Genomic DNA, 19600 nt, shown 5'->3' with positions numbered 1-19600 from the left:
TTGAAGGCCTAGGGGTGAAAATATTGATATAGGGGAACTCTCCCTCCCTTGCTCAAGACCACCATCAATTTCTTCCTCCGTGTGACTGTGGGCTGAAATTTCTGACTCATGAATATATGATTTCACACTTTCTTGTGTCTTCATTTTTGTATTGTTTTCTCTTTCCATAAAGCACCATTAGCCTTTGTGTACCCCACATTGCGAATTTTGGGCTTGGCTCTCCAAATAACTTACAAATTTAACGAACCCAAGGGGAGTTTTGGGCTCATTGCTACAATCTTGGCCTTTGTGGCAAAACGTCCCTGACAATGTTTACTGTATATCATGAAAGATTAAGTTAATCAAATAACTCATGATTTATAACTTAATGCTTTTAAAACGAGCTAAAATAATAATGGCATTGAAAAATCATAGAATTAAGTCAAAATTTTGACTTCGACTTCTACTGTATACAAAAGTAATGAGTATTCAATCAAACCAAATTGCCTATATCACTAGACCACTTATCTGCAATCTCGCTAAACCCAGCCCCCATTTTTTTTTTTTTTTTTTTGCACAGTGTATTCTCAAAGCTTTCAATTAAAGACTAATCATTGTTCGCAATGGGTAGACCCATAGTGGGGTAAATCGCTGGCCCAGAGAATTTTTTCAAAGTGAAAGTAGTCGGACTCAAACCCAACCATCTTATATCATACAAAATCATATATTTCAATAATTCCATGATTTTCAAGAAACTCTAACTAATTCAAGCAGTTAAAACGTATTTAAAAAAAAAAAAAAGGCATAAGATCAGTCAACTATGGGTGCAAAGAATATAAAGCCTTCTGTGATATGATGAAATATAAAAATTAGTCTTTTTTATTGCTTACCACCAATAAATCAAATTTCTACAACCTGGACCGATTGCAGAAATTAAGCCCTTATTCTGGTGGGGGCTAAAGGCAAAGAGATTAAGCTCGTCAAATTGTTCATGAGGGCAATCACATGTGATAAGATTATTTTAGTTAAGCATGTATACAGCATCATTACATTGCCATCTTTGTGGTTGTGAACAAAGTTATTGACACAAATATCAATTGGGAAATAATATCGACAATCTCCATTAAGATTTTTTTCATAATAAATAATAAATTAATACTTCTGATGTTCATGTCATAAACAATAAGGAAGAAAAACAACATAACAAGAGCCCGAATTCAAATGGCATATTTGATACCAAAAGACTTGTCATTGAACTTCACAAAAATAGCCACCTTCACAAAAACAATCTCTTATTAATCATGGAATGGAGATGCTAAAGGGCTGGGCATCAAAGTGGGTGATCACTATGTCCCAATTCATTATGGGTGTATTTTAAATCCTTCTTTGAGGATTTGATGAATGCTAAGAATGTAAATTGATGAATGGTGCACGTCAACCTTGTTTTGCTCTTATCTACTTCAATTTTAAAATTTGAGGATTGTTGATCAAAAGAAAGAAATAAAAAATTTGAATACAGATTTCATTAAAAAAAGAAAAAAAGTATTTACATACACAAGTAAAACGTGCTACTCCTGTTGAGTATATGAAAACCTGCTTAGGATATGAAATTTGAATAAATTAATCCTAATTCTTAAAAAGTTAACTATGGAATACTTTAGTTCATCTTTCTCTAATAATGGATGTTCTGGGTTGTCTACAGATTATTTTGGTAGTCGAGAGTGTAAGTGCCATGCTCAATCATGACATGATGCTGAGAAAGCTATCCACAACAAGGGTGCAGGATGGTAAAATTTAAGCACTTCTTTTCTTCTAATACTGTTCATGCAGCCCCTACATACCACAAAATCATCTCCATTTCCTTATTTCTTACAACCCCTAATCAATCCTTTCTTTTACTCATCAACACCTTAAAACTCTACATACTTTCTTCAATCAAATAATCATCAAATAACTCATCTACCCACCTTTTAATTCTTAATATAAACCCATAACCCTCTATTTAACAACTCTAAATCAAAATTTCCTCATATCCTCCTAAATGTAGGGGTTAATGGCAGGGTTCAAAGCTATTTAAGGTGTTGACAATAGCAGAAGAATGCATGAGTCAGAGTTTGTTCAAACAAGTGTTCTCAATCTTAAATTGGAAAATTCTTCTCCAAAACCAAAAAAAAAAAAAAAAAAAATTCAAACATAACCCCTACCATACCAAAAGTGTCATAAAGCCATGAAAAAGGTATATAAATCCCGTTTTATCAATACTAAAAACAACAATCAATCTATCATTGGGAAAAAGGTTTGCATCATTTTAATGGTCAAGCAAATAGGAGATTGGAGTTGACATAAACATCAATTCAAATACATGTTTAAAGTTAGGGAGTACGAGGGGTCTTCCATTTTCGTGAAATTTTATCTAAACTCCATACACAAATTAAATGAAGAATATATCTACCTTACATTAGTATTAGTCAAGTAGAATGTCTGCGCCTACATCATAGCATATACTCTAGATATTTAGAATTGTCCATTTATCATAGTTACAGTTCATTACAATACAAACGTAGTACACAATAGACCATCTAGAAAAGTTACCTTGTGCATTGCACAACTAAGAATATTTATTAACCATTGTAGCAACACTTAAATAAAAAATTCTGAGATAATCCTCCTCAATCCACACCTTCCCCTTCCACCAACAACAACAAATTCATGAATTTAGAAAAGAGCAAGTAGTAAAGAAAAGAATGCATACCCACAATACTCAATGCAACTATATTCTATCAAAAGAATAAAAGGAGGTTACAAAAGGATTACTTAAATAATTAACCAAAAAAAAAAAAAAAGAAGGATTACAGCACTAATATCTTGTTCCATAGAATCAAAAGGGGAAAATGAAAAGAAAAAAAAAAGTAAACACAAAAATACCACTCATGTTGTCAAACTTCCAAACATTTGTATCCCAAATCCAAATTATCGTCCCTGCCTTATCAACACTCTTCAATTAGCATGACAACCATAAAAATAACAAATATATAAAATTAGAGTGGTAGAGGCGTATAAATTATAGAAAAGGAAGAGTCATAAATAGAGAAAGAGATGCTTACTTAACCCACGAAGCCATCAAGAAAGAGCTTTACCCCAGGCACAATGTAGGATTGGCATGACAGGATAGAGGCATCCAAGCGAAAAGTTGATCCTTGCTTTGGGTGAAGTTTGGAATTACAAAACTTCAGGCAGTGAAGGCGAGATGTGACGTTGTCAAGAGGGGCACCAGGTTCATAATGCTGGCAGGGGGATAACCAAAACAAAGCAGAAATCATCATCGGCTAGATAATTTCATGACCATCATGTATAGGGACATAGGCCAATGACCACTTGTTTGTGACCACATCAAATGCAGCTAGGCATTGATAGTTGAATTCATACCAATAAAACCTGCTATCAACAGCCACAGGTTATACCTAAGGGAAAAGATAAAAGTCATCATTGTTTATAAACCCATGTAGTCTCCAACATTTGGTATGCACATCATAGATTTGGAGAGGACAAGACTCCAAAGTTGAACCCACCACGATAGTTAGGGTTGGGACCTCTATAGCTACTGAAAAAATATTATAAGTATTTTCAGGACGATAAGGAGGATCCACTAGAGAGTCTCATCTATCAAGACTCAAGTCATAAGCCATGATCCAAGGTTTGTTTTCTCGATAACCACCTAGGCAATAAAGCTTATTGCCAAGAAAGAGGGCATGTGCTGACGACACACCAATAGGCATTGGAGGAAGAAACTCTTGCCTAGATTTTTTGGTATTGGTAAGGTCAAAGCAAGACACTAAATTGTTGCGTCCAAAAGCACAAATTAAGATGGTGGCCAGGTATATGGTATAAAGTGTTGTTGGATCCTAAGACGAAACACTTCCTTCCTGAAGGTACAATCACTGCGGGTTTGATATGCTGCTACTGGTGGGAGTTTACAATAAAAGATGAAATATTGCTTGTAGAAACGGACTAGGACCAAGAGGAGAAGGAGCCTGATTGTGCTTAACAATATCAGAGATGTTAAACACATACCACTCCAAAGCCAAACGAGAACCTTGTACTAGAATAAAAGCAAATTTCTGGTATGGAAGGGAATCTTCATCACTCGATGGTAGTGAGAATGAAGATGAAGAAGGTAGAGATGACGAAGATGAAGACAATGATTTTTGTGTTAAAAATATGGAATTCGACATGGCCAACTTGGGATAAAACAAAACAATTCTATCAGAGTAAGTCAGAAGCATAACATTAGCCCACCATCTTTTCTCTTCTTTTCCTTTCTTCACCCAACCCAACCTATTTTGACCATTCAAACTTTTTTTTTTTTTTTTAGTATGCATTCCTTTATTAATTAGGAATATTAGGTGAATAATTCATGTGTATGTTACTATAGCATACATTTGATAGGTTTACCTCTCTTTCATAATAATTATTGCTGTCACATTCATTTGATTGAAATACCATAGTTTAGCTTAAAATTGTCTAATTTTCATTTTTTTAATATTTGGGAGTCAAGTGTTCTTGGTCAGCTTGTTTTGGATTTCTCCTTTCTTCACAAACAACATAAGATGTGGATTGTGTACTTTATAATGCCAAGACTGAACAAGATGTAGCTATTGTTAATGAACCATTAGCCTAGACTCCATATAAGGCTAAACCAAGGTTGTCTACTATTATAATGCTTTGACTAGAAAATTGGCTAACGGTACACCTTATATTGAAGATTTGCTTTCTAAAAGTATAAAATTTGTGAGATCATATTAATTGCAATTTCATTAATCTTGAATTCATTACTACATTTAAATAGATTTTGGAATATAGACAGGTTGATTAGATTAGTATTGCACTTAATATTTAGACCAAAATTTTCCCTTTGAAATCTTTTCAATGATGTTATTTATTCTACCTCTACCTTTGCATTTTGAATATATGAAAGTAGGCTTGAGGTCTAGGATGTACACATACTTAATATGAAGTCTACTATGCATATGGTTGGTTATCTTGAGAATTCTTAACAGGAATTATCTTTTAAAAAATAAAAATAAAAATCATTTTTCATACCCACTATAATGTTTGTCCAAATTTGGGACAAAAATTATTACATTATACATCTATGCAAAGTTTTACAGTGTATCGCACGGGTTTGCAACTAGTATAATAATAATAATAACAACAACAACCATCCAGATTGGTTGTTGGCCATTCTTATACACCTATTTTTATAGCAATTTCAATTTTCGGTGTTTTGGAATTTCAGATATAGTAGGTTTGGATTAGAATAGATTATAGTTTGTTTCAGAATTGTCTTATATATATGTGTGTGTGTGTATAAATAAAAGAAGATACCTTATTTGAGAGAGCATGTGTTTTTGCCAAATGATGCTCTTGTTAGGTTCTAAAGACTTAGGATTTGATGTATTTAGAACTCTAATATGTAATGTTGGCAAACCATGATCAAAACAATATGTTTAGTCTTGTTTAGGCTTGCTCAAAGTTGTGTAATTCATGTAAAGTTGGAATCGAGAGACTGCAGATGTATTAGTGCATTTCGACTTGGCTCGATCGATCGAAGGATAGACTTGATCGATCGAAAGTCGGCCAGAATGTTTTTTCTACAGAATTTCTAACTCAACCCTATCTCATTAAACGTTTTGGGTTTTATGTTTTTGCCTTAGGTATATAAGGCAAAACCCTAGTCATGTTTTGAGAGTTGCTCTAGTTGTATTGTTGCTCATATTTTGCGGTTTGTGTGAATCTCTTGTGAGATCCTTAAGGAGTTTTCCTTCACATAAACTTAGGGTTTTCAAGATAGAGATATTATCAATACCTTGATGATCAACTCAGTTGCTGGCATTGGAGTTTAAAGAAACACAAGCGGGAGTGCTTGTATCTTGTAGAGAATCCAAGAAAGAAAGAGTTTGTGGATTCAGAGCTTGCACGTGGTCGTATCAGTAAGTTCTACCGATGGGTAGCATTAGGAAGTCGAGCGTGGGTGCTTGTAAGTCCTTTTGTATGAACTTCGATTCTTTCATATAGTGGATTCAAGTTTACCTTGAGAATAGCTAGGTTAAATTCTCCTTAGATTTTTTATCGGTTTGGTTTTCCTGGGTGATCATATATTTATATTCTTTATATTTCTGTTGCTTTATATTTTGATATGATTATTCGATTGTGTTAACCTAGATTTGCATAATTTGACTAAATTAATCTCTTGGCTAATAAACTAGGTTAATCTAATTGTTGTGTTTTAAGGGGTCTAAAAATCTATCAGCTCTCCTTAAGAATTCTCTTGCAATAAAAGATATGAACTTTTTGTTTTCTTTGATTCATCGTTTCTAGATTATTCCTCTATCTCTCGGAAACCAAAATAAGTAATCTTTCAATAAAAAAAAAAAAATTAAAAAAAAACAAAGATAATTACTCTTTGTTTACTTAGGTGTATCGTTTCAATACCTTTTTTTTTTCTCTTTAGGTTTTCATCTTTTGTTCTACTCCTTTATACACACTTGCTCATAGACTTTAACATCATCCTAACACAAATACACATATGAGATTCTCCAAACTAGAAATGATGTTCTTTAGCTTCAACCCATCAACTACTTATGTCTAACCCCATCATGCCATCTCATCTATCCTTAACCTGTATGAGTTGACCACAACCAAAAAATAATAGGCCTTGCAATTTTGATTTTGTGAAAACGACATGTGGTTTTGATACAAAGGTTAGAGGTCATTATGGGATGTTGTTTGGATATGAAACAATTATCTATTACAATGAAGATATCGTTGCAATAACTTGACTCAAATTATTTTTGTCAATTATTTGCAATCTATTGTAATAAAATTCGTGAAATAGTAGCCTATTGCTACAAGATATTCAATGTAGTAAATTTTTTATTGCAATAGAAAATATATTATTACATCAAAATTGTCATTAAATATTTAAAGTTTATTGCAATGAAATTTTGTTGTAGTACAAACCTATTTACCTTAAATTTTATTGTAACACTTTGCATAAACTATTGCAATGACTCTGATGTTATTGCAACGATTTTTTTGTTGTTGTAATAAACAGTTTTCGTTGTAGTGGGCTATTGTTGTTGTTGATGATTGTTTTGAGAATCTCTAGGTCCATACAGCACTTGCCAAAGTGGTGATAGATCAATACTATCTTCAGTAAAATTTGAATCCGATTAAACCAATCTGTCATATCTACTGGTTTTACGTTCAAAGCAATATATATATATATATATTTTGGAAATAAGACTCATTCCTTTTTTGAATTTCCCACACCTTGTAAATAAATTTGCATCTCTTGTTCTTGTCCAAAAAAAAAAAAAAAAGGGGGATGGGAATAAGTCTAGGAAGCGACTTTCTTAACCTGTAACAAGGACATGCCTTCTTTTGCTTCATACAAGCTCTTACAGAACAATGTTACAACCTTCGGTTTATCAACAAAATCACATTTCTTTGTGACTGCATTCACTAGGTCATAAAGATGGGTAACATCCAAGGACGGAACTAGGATCAAAATTTAGGGGGGGCCAAAACCTCAATAAAAAAATTCTTTAAAATAAAAATTAGCATATATTTAATGTTAAGAAAATATCAACAAAAGAGAGGAAAAACAAAATAACCATTTATTAATACATTTTAAATTAATAATTTAAAAATAGAATTCAACATTCTTTTAAATAACAAAAATCATCTATAGTTGATTTTGTACTAAACTTTGCAACAATCTCCCTTTCAATCCTAATTTTCTTTAGATTAATGATACATGAATTTATAAAATTTATGTAATAAAATTTGTAATACTAATGACTGTACACTACACATTAGCACCAATTTATTAATACAACTATTCAATTCTATAATACCCCACATAAAATTAGACTAATTTACTAATAAACAACCAACTAGTAAGTAGTAAGTTAAAAAAAAAAAATTAAATATTTTAAGTTAAAAATTAATAGCCAAACACACCTGCCATCCCACACCACACACTGATTAATGGCCACCCACGCACCCCACTCTCACTCACTACAAGCACATTAACTTGGTTTGTAATTTGTATTCATCTATCTTTCTTCTTCTTTTTTTGTGCTTTTTTTTTTTTTTTTCCTTTTTAGCAAAAATAGTCATATCTTTTTCACGAAAATTCAAATAGTCAATCTTAACACTCATAAAAGAATAGCTTGGATCTAAGAAGAAAAAGTAAGAAACAGCCAACACAGTAACACAGATGTTGTAGTATAGTTGTTTGCCAGTTGAGTTTTATCATTTTCATGGGCCAATTTGTAACTTATTGGGAGGAGGGGGGCCAAAAATAATTATTTTGGGCTCAATTGTTAAACTATTCATTAAATGTGTATACTATTACTATTTTTTTAAAAAAAAATTGGGGGTGGGGGGGGGGGGGTGCAATGGCCCCCCTCTGCCCCTTACTAGTTCTGTCTCTGGACTAACATCCATACAAATTCCCTTTGTGATTATAGCATTCCCTTCATCATTCCCTATAACCTGATTGATTCGACCAATAAATTTCACCTCTAGCCATTTTCTTCTTCCCTCTGTCATTGTTAAAATTTGCATGCTCTTCCTCAACGAACCGTTGAACTCATTTATGCCGTTTAAGTAATTGAGGTGATTAGAGACCTAGGTAAACAGTTGCACAAACAAGGGCCTCATGCCAATAACAATGCCCATCGAGTCATCCTCCCATATGTCCATATAATTTTGTGATGTACCCACTTGTCAAAATCTTGTTAAAGCACATATACCAAATAAAAAATATTTACAACAATTTAACCATGTTTTTAACAACCACAAAGGGCTAAGTTTATCATAATAGAGCAATTTCATCACCTATAAAAATATATATTTTTTGATGGAAATCTATAAAAATATTTGATATAGAAAAAGACTAAAACATAAATAACCTTCACCTAAGAACTAAACTAATTTCTAAGTTTTATTTCCTATCCTATCTTTACAAACAAAAATACAATAACACAATCACAAAAATTAAAAGGAGAAAAGTTAGAAAATCATTCTCATTAAAGTCACACTAAAGAAAATAAATAGAGAAAGAACACTCTACATTCTATTTTATTTTATTTTTCTCAAAAATCAAACATAGACCACAATAAGAAAACGATGGGATCATGATGTAACTTATTGAGGTAATTTAGTCTAGGTTGGAACAGGAATATGAAAGGTAAAATTCAGTGCAAAAAAGTGAGCTAATGTTATAAGCAACAACATAAATTAACAATTACACTAAAAGTTAATGCTCATAAGTTATATCATATACAATACAAAGTTAATGACTATATGGATGACTATATACGTGTGACAACTAACAAGATTATGGTTTTAGATTTGTGACTATACTATATAGTATGGGGCATTTTTTTTAATACAAGTATAGGGCACATTTAGCAAGATGAGACTTTTAGGAATTTTGTTGCCTTCCCTCAGCATGGTTCAAGATTTAGTAGGATGAGACTTTTAGGAATTTTAGTAGAGGTTCAAGATTTTTAAGCTCAAACTGAGGTTGAATCGTAATGACGTAATAATTAATATAATAATAATTTAAAATATAAATAAATATATTAAATTGATAAAAAAATAGAAAAATTGACTAAAATTTCCAATTAAATGTATTTTTTATATCATAGCTCCCATAAGGCAAATATAAAATATAAAATCCTAAGCAAAAATAGATATTGAGTTTCTTAATTCTTAAAAGTACAAAATACAATTGCATAAAATAAGCAAATAAACTCCAAATTACCTTTTTTTTTTTTTTTGAAAAAAGACACGTATTGCATATAATAATAATAATAATGATAGAAGTAGATAACTAGATAACTAAATATGGGGCGTTTTATTTTGTTTAAGAAGTATAGTAGTCCTATTTAAAAAAAAAAAGTACAGTAATTAGTAGATAGTTAGGGTTGGGACCTCTATAGCTACTGAAAAAATATTATAAATAATTTCGGGATGGCGAGGAGGATCCACTAAAGAGTCTCATCTATCAAGACTGAAGTCGTAAGCCATGGCCCAAGGTTTGTTTTCTTGATAACCACCTAGGCAATAAAGCTTATTGCCAAGAAAAAGGGCATGTGCTGATGACATGCCATTAGGCATTGGAGGACAAAACTCTTGCCTAGATTTTTTGGCATTGGTAAGGTAAAAGCAAGACACTAAATTGCCACATCCAGAAGCACAAAGACGGTGTCCAGTTATATGGTATAAAGTGTTGTTGGATCCTAAAACGGAACACTTCCTTCCTGAAGGTACAATCACTGCGAGTTTGATATGCTGCTACTGGTAGGAGTTTATAGTAAAATGATGAAATATTGCTTGTAGAAATAGACTAGGAACAGAAGGAGGAAGAGCCTAATTGTGCTCAACATTGTTGAAGATGTTAAAGACGTACCACTCCAAAGCCACACGAGAACCTTGTACGAGAATACAAGTAAATTTATGGTATGGAAGAGACTCTTCATCACTCGATGGTAGTGAGAATGAAGATGAAGAACATAAATAACCTTCACCTAAGAACTAAACTAATTTCTAAGTTCTATTTCCTACCCTATCTTTTCAAACAAAAATACAATAACACAATCACAAAAATTAAAAGGAGAAAAGTTAGAAAATCATTCTTATTAAGGTCAAGCTAAAGAAAATAAGTAGAGAAAGAACACTATCCATTTTATTTTCTCTTATTTTTCTCCAAAATCAAACATAAACCACAATAAGAAAATGATGGGATCATGATATAACTTATTAAGGTAGTTTAGGCTAGGCTAGAACAGGAGTATGAAAGCTAAAATTCAGTGCAAAAAAAGTGAACTAATGTTATAAGCAACAACATAAATTAACAATTACACTAAAATTTAATGCTCATAAGTTATATCATATACAATACAAAGTTTTTTGAGGGATGTACAATACAAAGTTAATGACTATTTAAGTGACTATATACATGTAACAACTAACAAGATTATGGTTTTAGATTTGTGACTATACTATATAGTATACGGCATTTTTTTTTTTTTAATACAAGTATATGGCACGTTTAGCAGGATAAGACTTTTAGGAACTTTGTTGCCTCCCTTAGCATGGATCAAGATTTAGCAGGTTGAGACTTTTAGGAATTTTAGTAGAGGTTCAAGATTATAGTTTGTTTAAGAAGTATAGTAGTCCGATTCTTAAAAAGAAAAGAAAAAAAAGAAAAAAGAAAAGTATAGTAGTCCTATTAAAAAAAAGTATAGTAGTTAGTAGATAGTTGGGGTTGGGACCTCTATAGCTACTGAACAAATATTATAAGTATTTTCAAGACGACGAGGAGGATCCACTAGAGAGTCTCATCTATCAAGACTCAAGTTGTAAGCCATGGCCCAAGGTTTGTTTTCTTGATAACCACCCAGGCAATAAAGCTTATTGCCAAGAAAGAGGGTATGTGCTAACGACACACCATTAGGCAATAGAGGAAGAAACTCTTGCCTAGATTTTTTGGTATTGGTAAGGTCAAAGCAAGATACTAAATCGTCACGTCCAGAAGCACAAAGACGATGGTCAGCTATATGGTATAAAGTGTTGTTGGATCCTAAAACGGAACACTTCCTTCTTGTAGGTACAATCACTGCGGGTTTGATATGCTTTGTTGGTAGGAGTTTATAGTAAAATGATGAAATATTGCTTGTAGAAACGGACTAGGACCAGGAGGAGGAAGAGCCTGATTGTGCTCAACATCGTCGGAGATGTTAAAGACATACCACTCCAAAGCAATACGAGAACCTTGTACGAGAATACAAGCAAATTTATGGTATGGAAGAGAATCTTCATCACTCGATGGTAGTGAGAATGAAGATGAAGAATATAAATAACCTTCACCTAAGAACTAAACTAATTTCTAAGTTTTATTTCCTACCTTATCTTTACAAACAAAAATACAATAACACAATCACAAAAATTAAAAGGAGAAAAGTTAGAAAATCATTCTTATTAAGGTCACGCTAAAGAAAATAAGTAGAGAAAGAACACTATGCATTCTATTTTCTCTTATTTTTCTCAAAAATCAAACATAGACCACAATAAGAAAATGATGGGATCATGATGTAACTATTGAGGTAGTTTAGTCTATGTTGCAAGAGGAATATGAAAGGTAAAATTCAGTGCAAAAAAGTGAACTAATGTTACAAGCAACAACATAAATTAACAATTACACTAAAATTTAATGCTCATAAGTTATATCATATACATTACAAAGTTTTTTGAGGGATGTGCAATACAAAGTTAATGACTATATAGGTGACTATATATGTGTAACAACTAACAAGATTATGGTTTTAGATTTGTGACTATACTATATAGTATAGGGCATTTTTTTTTTTTTAATACAAGTATAGGGCACATTTAGCAGGATGAGACTTTTTAGGAATTTTGTTGCCTCCCTCAGAATGGATCAAGATTTAGCAGGTTGAGACTTTTAGGAATTTTAGTAGAGATTCAAGATTTTTAAACTCGAACTGAGGTTGAACGGTAATGATGTAATAATTAATTTAATAATAATTTAAAATATAAATAAATATATTAAATTGATAAAAATAGAAAAATTGACTAAAATAGTCCAATTAAATGTATTTTTTATATCATAGCTTCCATAAGGCAAATATAAAATATAAAATCCTAAGCAAAAATAGATATTGAGTTTCTTAATTCTTCAAAGTACAAAATAATACAATTGCACAAAATAAGCAAATAAACTCCAAATTACACATTATTTTTTTCGAAAAAAGACACATATTGTGTGTATATATATATATATAATAGTAATAATAAAAGTAGATAACTAGATAACTGTAAGCCTTTTTTTTTTTTTTTTCTTTTAATAATCTATTAATCATCACTAGATAACTAAATATCGAGCTGTTTAGTTTGTTTAAAAAGTATAGTAGTCCTATTAAAAAAAAAAAGTAGAGTAGTTGATGTGCATGAAATATAAATAATAAAGTACTCTCACATTTACATTTTCAACCTTATTTTTATGCTATTTTGTGGCTGATTATAAGTTGTCTAGGTAATTTTACATACAAAGTGGACAAGGCCAATTGTCAAGCTAACTTGAGACCTAAATGTGAGGCACGAAAGGAAAATTCAGCCCAAAGTAAAGATCTAGCCTAAGCGTGAATTCAAGATAAGACCGAAAGCCCAAAAAAAGCCCAAGATTCAATCCAACGTGGATGTAGCGTGCAAGGAAACAAAACTTAAGTCAAGCAATTCTTACACAGTCAACTTGGTGGGCTTTAGAGTCCAAATCAATATTTGTACTGTTGTTGTGGGCCTCTTGCTTTGTTCACCGAAAGATCTACCTAGTAGTACTTGGGCCACGTCGGTTTTAATAAGAAGCTTTTACGTCTTACCCACATAGCTGAATGTAGGTATAAATAGTGGGAAATAGAAACAGAGGGGCAGCCGAGAAGGAATCTGAAACCCAGGCGAGAAGAGAGCTGAAACAGGGGACGGCGAAGGCTGAAAGGCAGGAGCAAAAGGGCAGTGCCGCATGTGGCTTTTTCTTCACCCTTTCTCTATGCGCACTGTAACTTTTCTCTTCCACTCTAGTTAGCAGTTTAACTGTCTAGTTTAATGTTTAATATTTATTTTGTGTGTTTTATTTCAAGTCTTACTAGTAGCTAAATTTTCAATTAAGGTTGAGGATGAAACTTTGTTAAAGATTATTAGTAGTATTTATGTAATTTGATTTTTTTCACAATAGCTCTTTTTTAATAATTTAAATTGTTTTCGCATCAATCCACTAAAATAAAATTTTAGATATGAGTTCAATCATTTTTTATAGATATAATTGATGATTTGATTTTAAACTTAAGAAGCGAAGAAGAACATGTTTTTAATTTTTAAAATAAAAATTTTAATGATAATATTTTTAATGATAACAAAATTAATTTTTAGAGTATCATATAGTGGTTGAGAAAAATTAATGATTATAATCATATGCTGATATGAATTAACAAGGCAAATTTTAAAACCTTAATTTATTTTTTCTTTTACATCTTTTTATTGTTTTATATCTTTTGCTTAGTGTATCTATTTGCTTAATTTTATTATTTTCTTAATTTATTTTATTTCAAAACAACTAATTTTTATTAAACTAAATTAAGATTAATTTAATTAAGATTTGATTAATTTTTCCATATCCATACACATCTTCGTAGGTTCGACCTCATTCTGCAACAATATTTTGGTATGATTCACAGTACTTTAAAATTTCATAACAGTTACTAGGTAACCAAATAAAAATTTACTCAAAAAAAAAGAAAAGAAAAGAAAAGATAACCAAATAAAAAATATTATGTAATGGAAGAAGACAAAGACAAAGTTTTGAAAGCTACTTTAGCATCAATAAAAGCTATTTTATAATTTTACCTATCTAGCATCAATAAAAATTACTTTATCTATTTTACCTACACACATACTGCAGCAGTGGTTCTATTTTAGCTTTCAACACAATAAAATAATATAAATATCACAATAAAATAATACACCCCTACAATAAAATAATATATCACATTACCCCAAAAAAATCAACAAACCAACCACAACCACCTCTGCCATCACCACAGCCACAGCCACAACCCCAACAACCACCACCACCACCGGCCACAACCACCACTCTACTTTGGCAACCACAACACAACATAAAAAAAAATAAAAAAAAAAAAAAAAAAAAAAAAAAAAAAAAAAAAAAAAAAAAAAAAAAAAAAAAACAAAACAAAAAAACAAAACCACAACCACAATCACAAATTCCACAAACACCATTTCTATTCTCAATTCATTGAATCAATCACTTCTAAACAATGATTCCAGGCACTGAGCTCTCGGCCGGAGCTGTGGGACCCAGATTCTCGATCTTAACCGTGGCGGAGGAGCTCAGATTCTCCGTCTTGATCTTCATGTTTCGAGCAGAGCCGAATCGGAGCCTCCACCTACGTTGGCGGCGTCGAGGCGAGCTTTGGGGAAGGTGCGAATGGAGGAGTCGTCTTCATCGGAGTTTCAGCGTTTGCGGCTTCGAGGGCTTCGTCGTCGAAATCAATGTGGGCGATGGGGCTTGGGGTGGGTCGGCGAGCTGGGTTGGGGGAACAGATCGGCGATGAGGGAGTTGACCGGTGAGCTGAGGGATGTGGGAGATGAGGGAGCTGGCCGGCAAGCGAGAGAGAAAAAAAATTTGAGGAAGAAAGAAGACAGAGGAGAAGCCGGAGAGAGAGAGAGAGAGAGAGAGAGAGAGAGAGAGAATAGGAAATATGTATTTAATGAGAGAGGAGAGAGAATTGTAATAAAAAAGTTTTTTTTTTTTTTTTACCTGTGTGCTACAGTTTTAGATGTGCACCGTAGCTGAGGAGCTAAATCTTTTTAGATTTAGCTCCACTGCTGCATGGTGTTTTTTGTGAATAAGAGCTAAAAAAATAGCATTATACCTTTATAGCACCACTGCTGCGAATGCTCTAACTTTAACTCAAACTTCTTAAACATGTTTAGGAGTTAATAAAAGCCGTCTTTTCAATTGACGTGTAGTGGTAGACTAGTGGGTAGGTGGCGGATAAACCGATAATTAAAAAAAAAAAATTCAGAGGGAGACTGAGAAGAGTAAAAAATAAAAATAAGATCGTAGAAAATGGGTCTCACTTATGTCCAGTGATTAGTGATTACTAGATTCATTAGAATACGGACACTTATTCAATTTTAGACATGTACTCGCATCGCAATATGTTCAATGGCACTGGCCACTAGACACAAGCTCCACTGGAAAAAATTGAGTCTATTTTTAGAGGTAGCGGTAGAAGTGTTGTGAAGAAGAGAAAAAGAAGCAACGTTAGGGAGAGAAGAACATGCCATAGAGATGACATCAACAACGTGGTAGTAATCAGGTAGGTGATGGCAAGCGACGACGACTTTTTGGGCTTTTTTTACTTGGGCATTTCATATATATATATATATATATAGGTCGAAATACCCAAATTTTCCACAGAAAAAGGAACCGTTCAAACCACAAGAACTGGGCATGGTTCTCAAAACCATGTGGTTGGACCTCGATTCCAATGGTTCTTTTTATTTATTTATTTATTTATTTATTTTTTCATAAAACAAGTTTTTAGATTAAAAGAATTGTTTTTAGAGAGGTTTTTGGTTAACTCGGTCGGACCGTACGGTCCGGTCCAGGTTTGAAAACCATGTCCCCCGGTGGAATCAATTGCAAGGTAATTGAATAGTAATTTACTAATTTCCACTCAATTACATACTCCTATTAATAAATCTGAACAAGAGGTAGGTATATACCGTATGTTGACAATAATTTTCTTTCAAATCCAAATCCACTTACTAAAAATAATAATAAGAAAACTTTTTCAACAACTTCTTTTATTGAGATTAAAAGAGCTTGGCTATCGGAAAAGTAATAAAATTTTTTTTTTGATTAATTGTAATAGTATGTATTATTGAGATTAAAAGGAGTTTGGCTATCGGAAAAGTAATAAAAATAATTTTATTTATTGTAATAGTATATACCACAAGAAAATTAAGTAGGTAAATTGATACCTTTGTATGTATATATATATATATATATACAATATAGAAATTCTGCTTTAGAATAATTTAAGTGTATATGTGTGTGAAGCTCACTCTTGGAGGTTTGAACCCCGGCCTTTGCTCTCTCCAACATCTCATAAGCAGTTATACTTATAAAGTGATCATCGCACCAAAGATGTACAGTGAATTATTAAAAGTATGATGACTAACATAAATACGTAATAAACATTCAATGTATATGTTTTTTTATTCTAGATTCTAGTAGTCACCAAGGGCATTGTAGCTAAATTGGCATATTCTCATATATAAGGTGCTTGGGGGTTTAGAAGAAAAAAGGTTCGAACTTCGGGTAATAGCATGTTGTAATTATTTCTCTCAAAAAAAAAAAAAGATTCTAGTAGTCATATAAACTGAGAAGGAAAATATCTAGGTAGTTCAAAATTCAAATTAATTCCAGTTCCCCGGTTTTCTTACCTTAATTTGTTCAAGAGAATTAGAATAATAATTTTTTTTTTAAAAAGAACTGTACGGCACCCTACACCAAAGCCCATTTGGGCCTGGGGACCCAGTATGGGTGAATGGCCTATGGGCCGCGACCCTTTTCTGCCGAGAATCACGTCCTGCAGCCACACAGGTCGCAGGCCCATAATATACCACTTCAAAGTTTCTCGGCAAGTTGTCTGTCCCGTTCCCCGAGCATATATGGACCACCGACATTTGCCCGACCGTTGCATGTTCGGTGGTTCAGACAGCACCTCCGCCGAGGACACATGCAGATGGGGAAGAGCAAGTTCCTAAGTCACTTGCACCGCCTCCCACTACCACCTAACCACCCACTTATGAACGATAGCATTAGATCGCTTGGGGCACTAAACCCGAAAGTAATCATAGCCACTCCACACAGTATGAGCTATAAATAGAATGGACAAAGGAACGAGAAGAGGTTGTTGAAGGTGGAGAAAAGGGAGCCAAGTAGAGAAAAGAGAAAGAGAGAATAAGAGAAGCAATAAAAAGAGGGGAGTGTTTCTGGCAGGACAAGAGAGAAAAGTGACCTCATTGGGTCTTAGTATTGAGAACTACCCCATGTAGGAAACCCAAGCCCACCACACAAATAAGTTGTCAGCCCAAGTGAGCCTCAGCCTAGTCCAGTGGTCTTGCTTTCGGTACGCATAATTGGCGTCGTCTGTGGGAATCTCCTACAAAGCCGTAGTTCCAACGAGACTCGCGCGAGGAAATGGCCGGGAGACATTCCGTAAGTGGTGCGGAAAGTGGTTCGACGGGATCTTCTCGGGGATCTTCCTGGCGAGAACGAAGGCAGAAGCGACTAGAAGATAGAAACCACGAACGGGAGAAAGGCAGGTTCGGTCTCAGTGAAGGATCTTTCCAAACGCAGCGAACGGCGTCAGTAGCATTAGCGCACAGATTGCGTGATGACAGAGACGAAGAGCTTGAACAGTTGCGCAGGTTGGTGAGGGATTTGGAGTTGGAAGTAGAGAATATGCACCGCAAAAGGGCTCGGGATGACCAAGGAAGAAGGTCTGATGTCGGGGAAAATAATCAGGGGGCAGGGTCCAATCAGTCTAGATCCAACCACCGCCGCGAGCGGTCCCATTCATGGGAATCTCGTCAGCGAAGAGAGCGTTCACATTCGCAGGAATCCTATAGCCATCGAGATCGTTCGCGGTCGAGGGGATATGCGGATCGAGGCTCGAACTCCCTCGAAGAGCGACGTCCCTGTAATGCAGCCATGGACATAATGAGTCGTGCGCTACGGAAAGCTACAAGGTCACCATTTTCGGCTGGCATCGAACGGGCACCAATGCCGGACAGGTTCATGCGACCCCCGTTCAACTCATATGACGGTAAAATTGACCCTATAGAACACGTTAGCCACTATATCCAGATGATGTCCTTGCATACTCACAATGACACGCTGATGTGTAAGGTTTTTCCCTCGAGCCTCAGCCCTACCGCATTGAGGTGGTTCAACGGTTTACGAAAGGGATCTATTCACAACTTTGCCGAGTTGGTACAAGAGTTTAGGATACGGTTTGTGAGTTGCAACCGAGTCCCACAACTGATGGATGCATTATTGTCCATGAAGATGAAGGTAGGAGATACCCTCCATAACTACGCCGCCCGGTATTGGGAGCTTTACAATGAGATTGGTGGAGGGAACGAAAAGATTGCCGTAAGCACTTTCAGGATGGGCCTGCCCAAAGACTCTGATCTTCGGGAATCATTGACCAAGAAACCCCCCAAAGATATGAGACAACTGATGAGGCGCATCGAAGAGTATAAATGACTGGAGGACGACTAGCTTCAAAGCAAGGGAAAAGCGCCTGTGTTGAATCACCCTCGTCAGAATGTCTATCCACCCAGAACCAAAGGAAACTTGAGGATATAGGAACCGGAAGCACAAGTAGGGGAGGTAAATCTAACGTTTAAAGAGCCAGTGCATAGGATCGTTGACAAGATTAAGCATGATCCGTACTTCAAGTGGCCGAACAAGATGGGAAAAGACCCGTCTAGGAGGAATCAGAGTTTATATTGCACTTACCTTAAGGATAAGGGCCACACCACTGAGCAATGCCGAGTGTTGAGGGACCATCTCGGACAGCTGGTCAAGGCTAGACACTTAAAGGAGTTCGTAATGGACGGAGGAGACCGAGGAGCAGGGCAAGGCGCCCCACAAAGAGGCAATCTCCTTCCACCTCCTCTTGGGATAATCGAGGTCATCCACGTTGCCCCTAAGGGCCTCACTGCAACTGGAGGAAAGGGGATGTTGACCGTGGCCTCCATAGGAGGAAGCTCAGTCGCGCCTCTCACGAAGAGGATAAAACTGACCCAAAAGCTGATCGTTTTCGACGATAGCGATTTGGAAGGGACGATTCAGCCGCACGACGATGCATTGTTGGTCACGGCCCGCGTAGGAGGGTTCGTTGTGAAGAGAATAATGATAGACTAG

The 19600-nt window shown here is 34.5% G+C and overlaps 1 protein-coding gene across 1 annotated transcript; it reads left to right on the top strand.

Annotated features, from left to right (window-relative positions):
• Window positions 1-19144: 19144 nt before the first annotated feature.
• LOC112017163 (uncharacterized) lies at window positions 19145-19600 on the top strand. Its single transcript, XM_024049621.1, has one exon. It carries the CDS (start codon window positions 19145-19147, stop codon window positions 19598-19600), a length of 456 nt encoding a protein of 151 aa, XP_023905389.1.

Source organism: Quercus suber, unplaced genomic scaffold (assembly GCF_002906115.3).
Source record: "Quercus suber isolate HL8 unplaced genomic scaffold, Cork oak 2.0 scaffold_304, whole genome shotgun sequence".
Lineage (NCBI taxonomy): Eukaryota > Viridiplantae > Streptophyta > Magnoliopsida > Fagales > Fagaceae > Quercus > Quercus suber.
The sequence above is the reverse complement of the archived record's forward strand: the minus strand, read 5'-3'. Positions and strand labels throughout refer to the sequence as shown.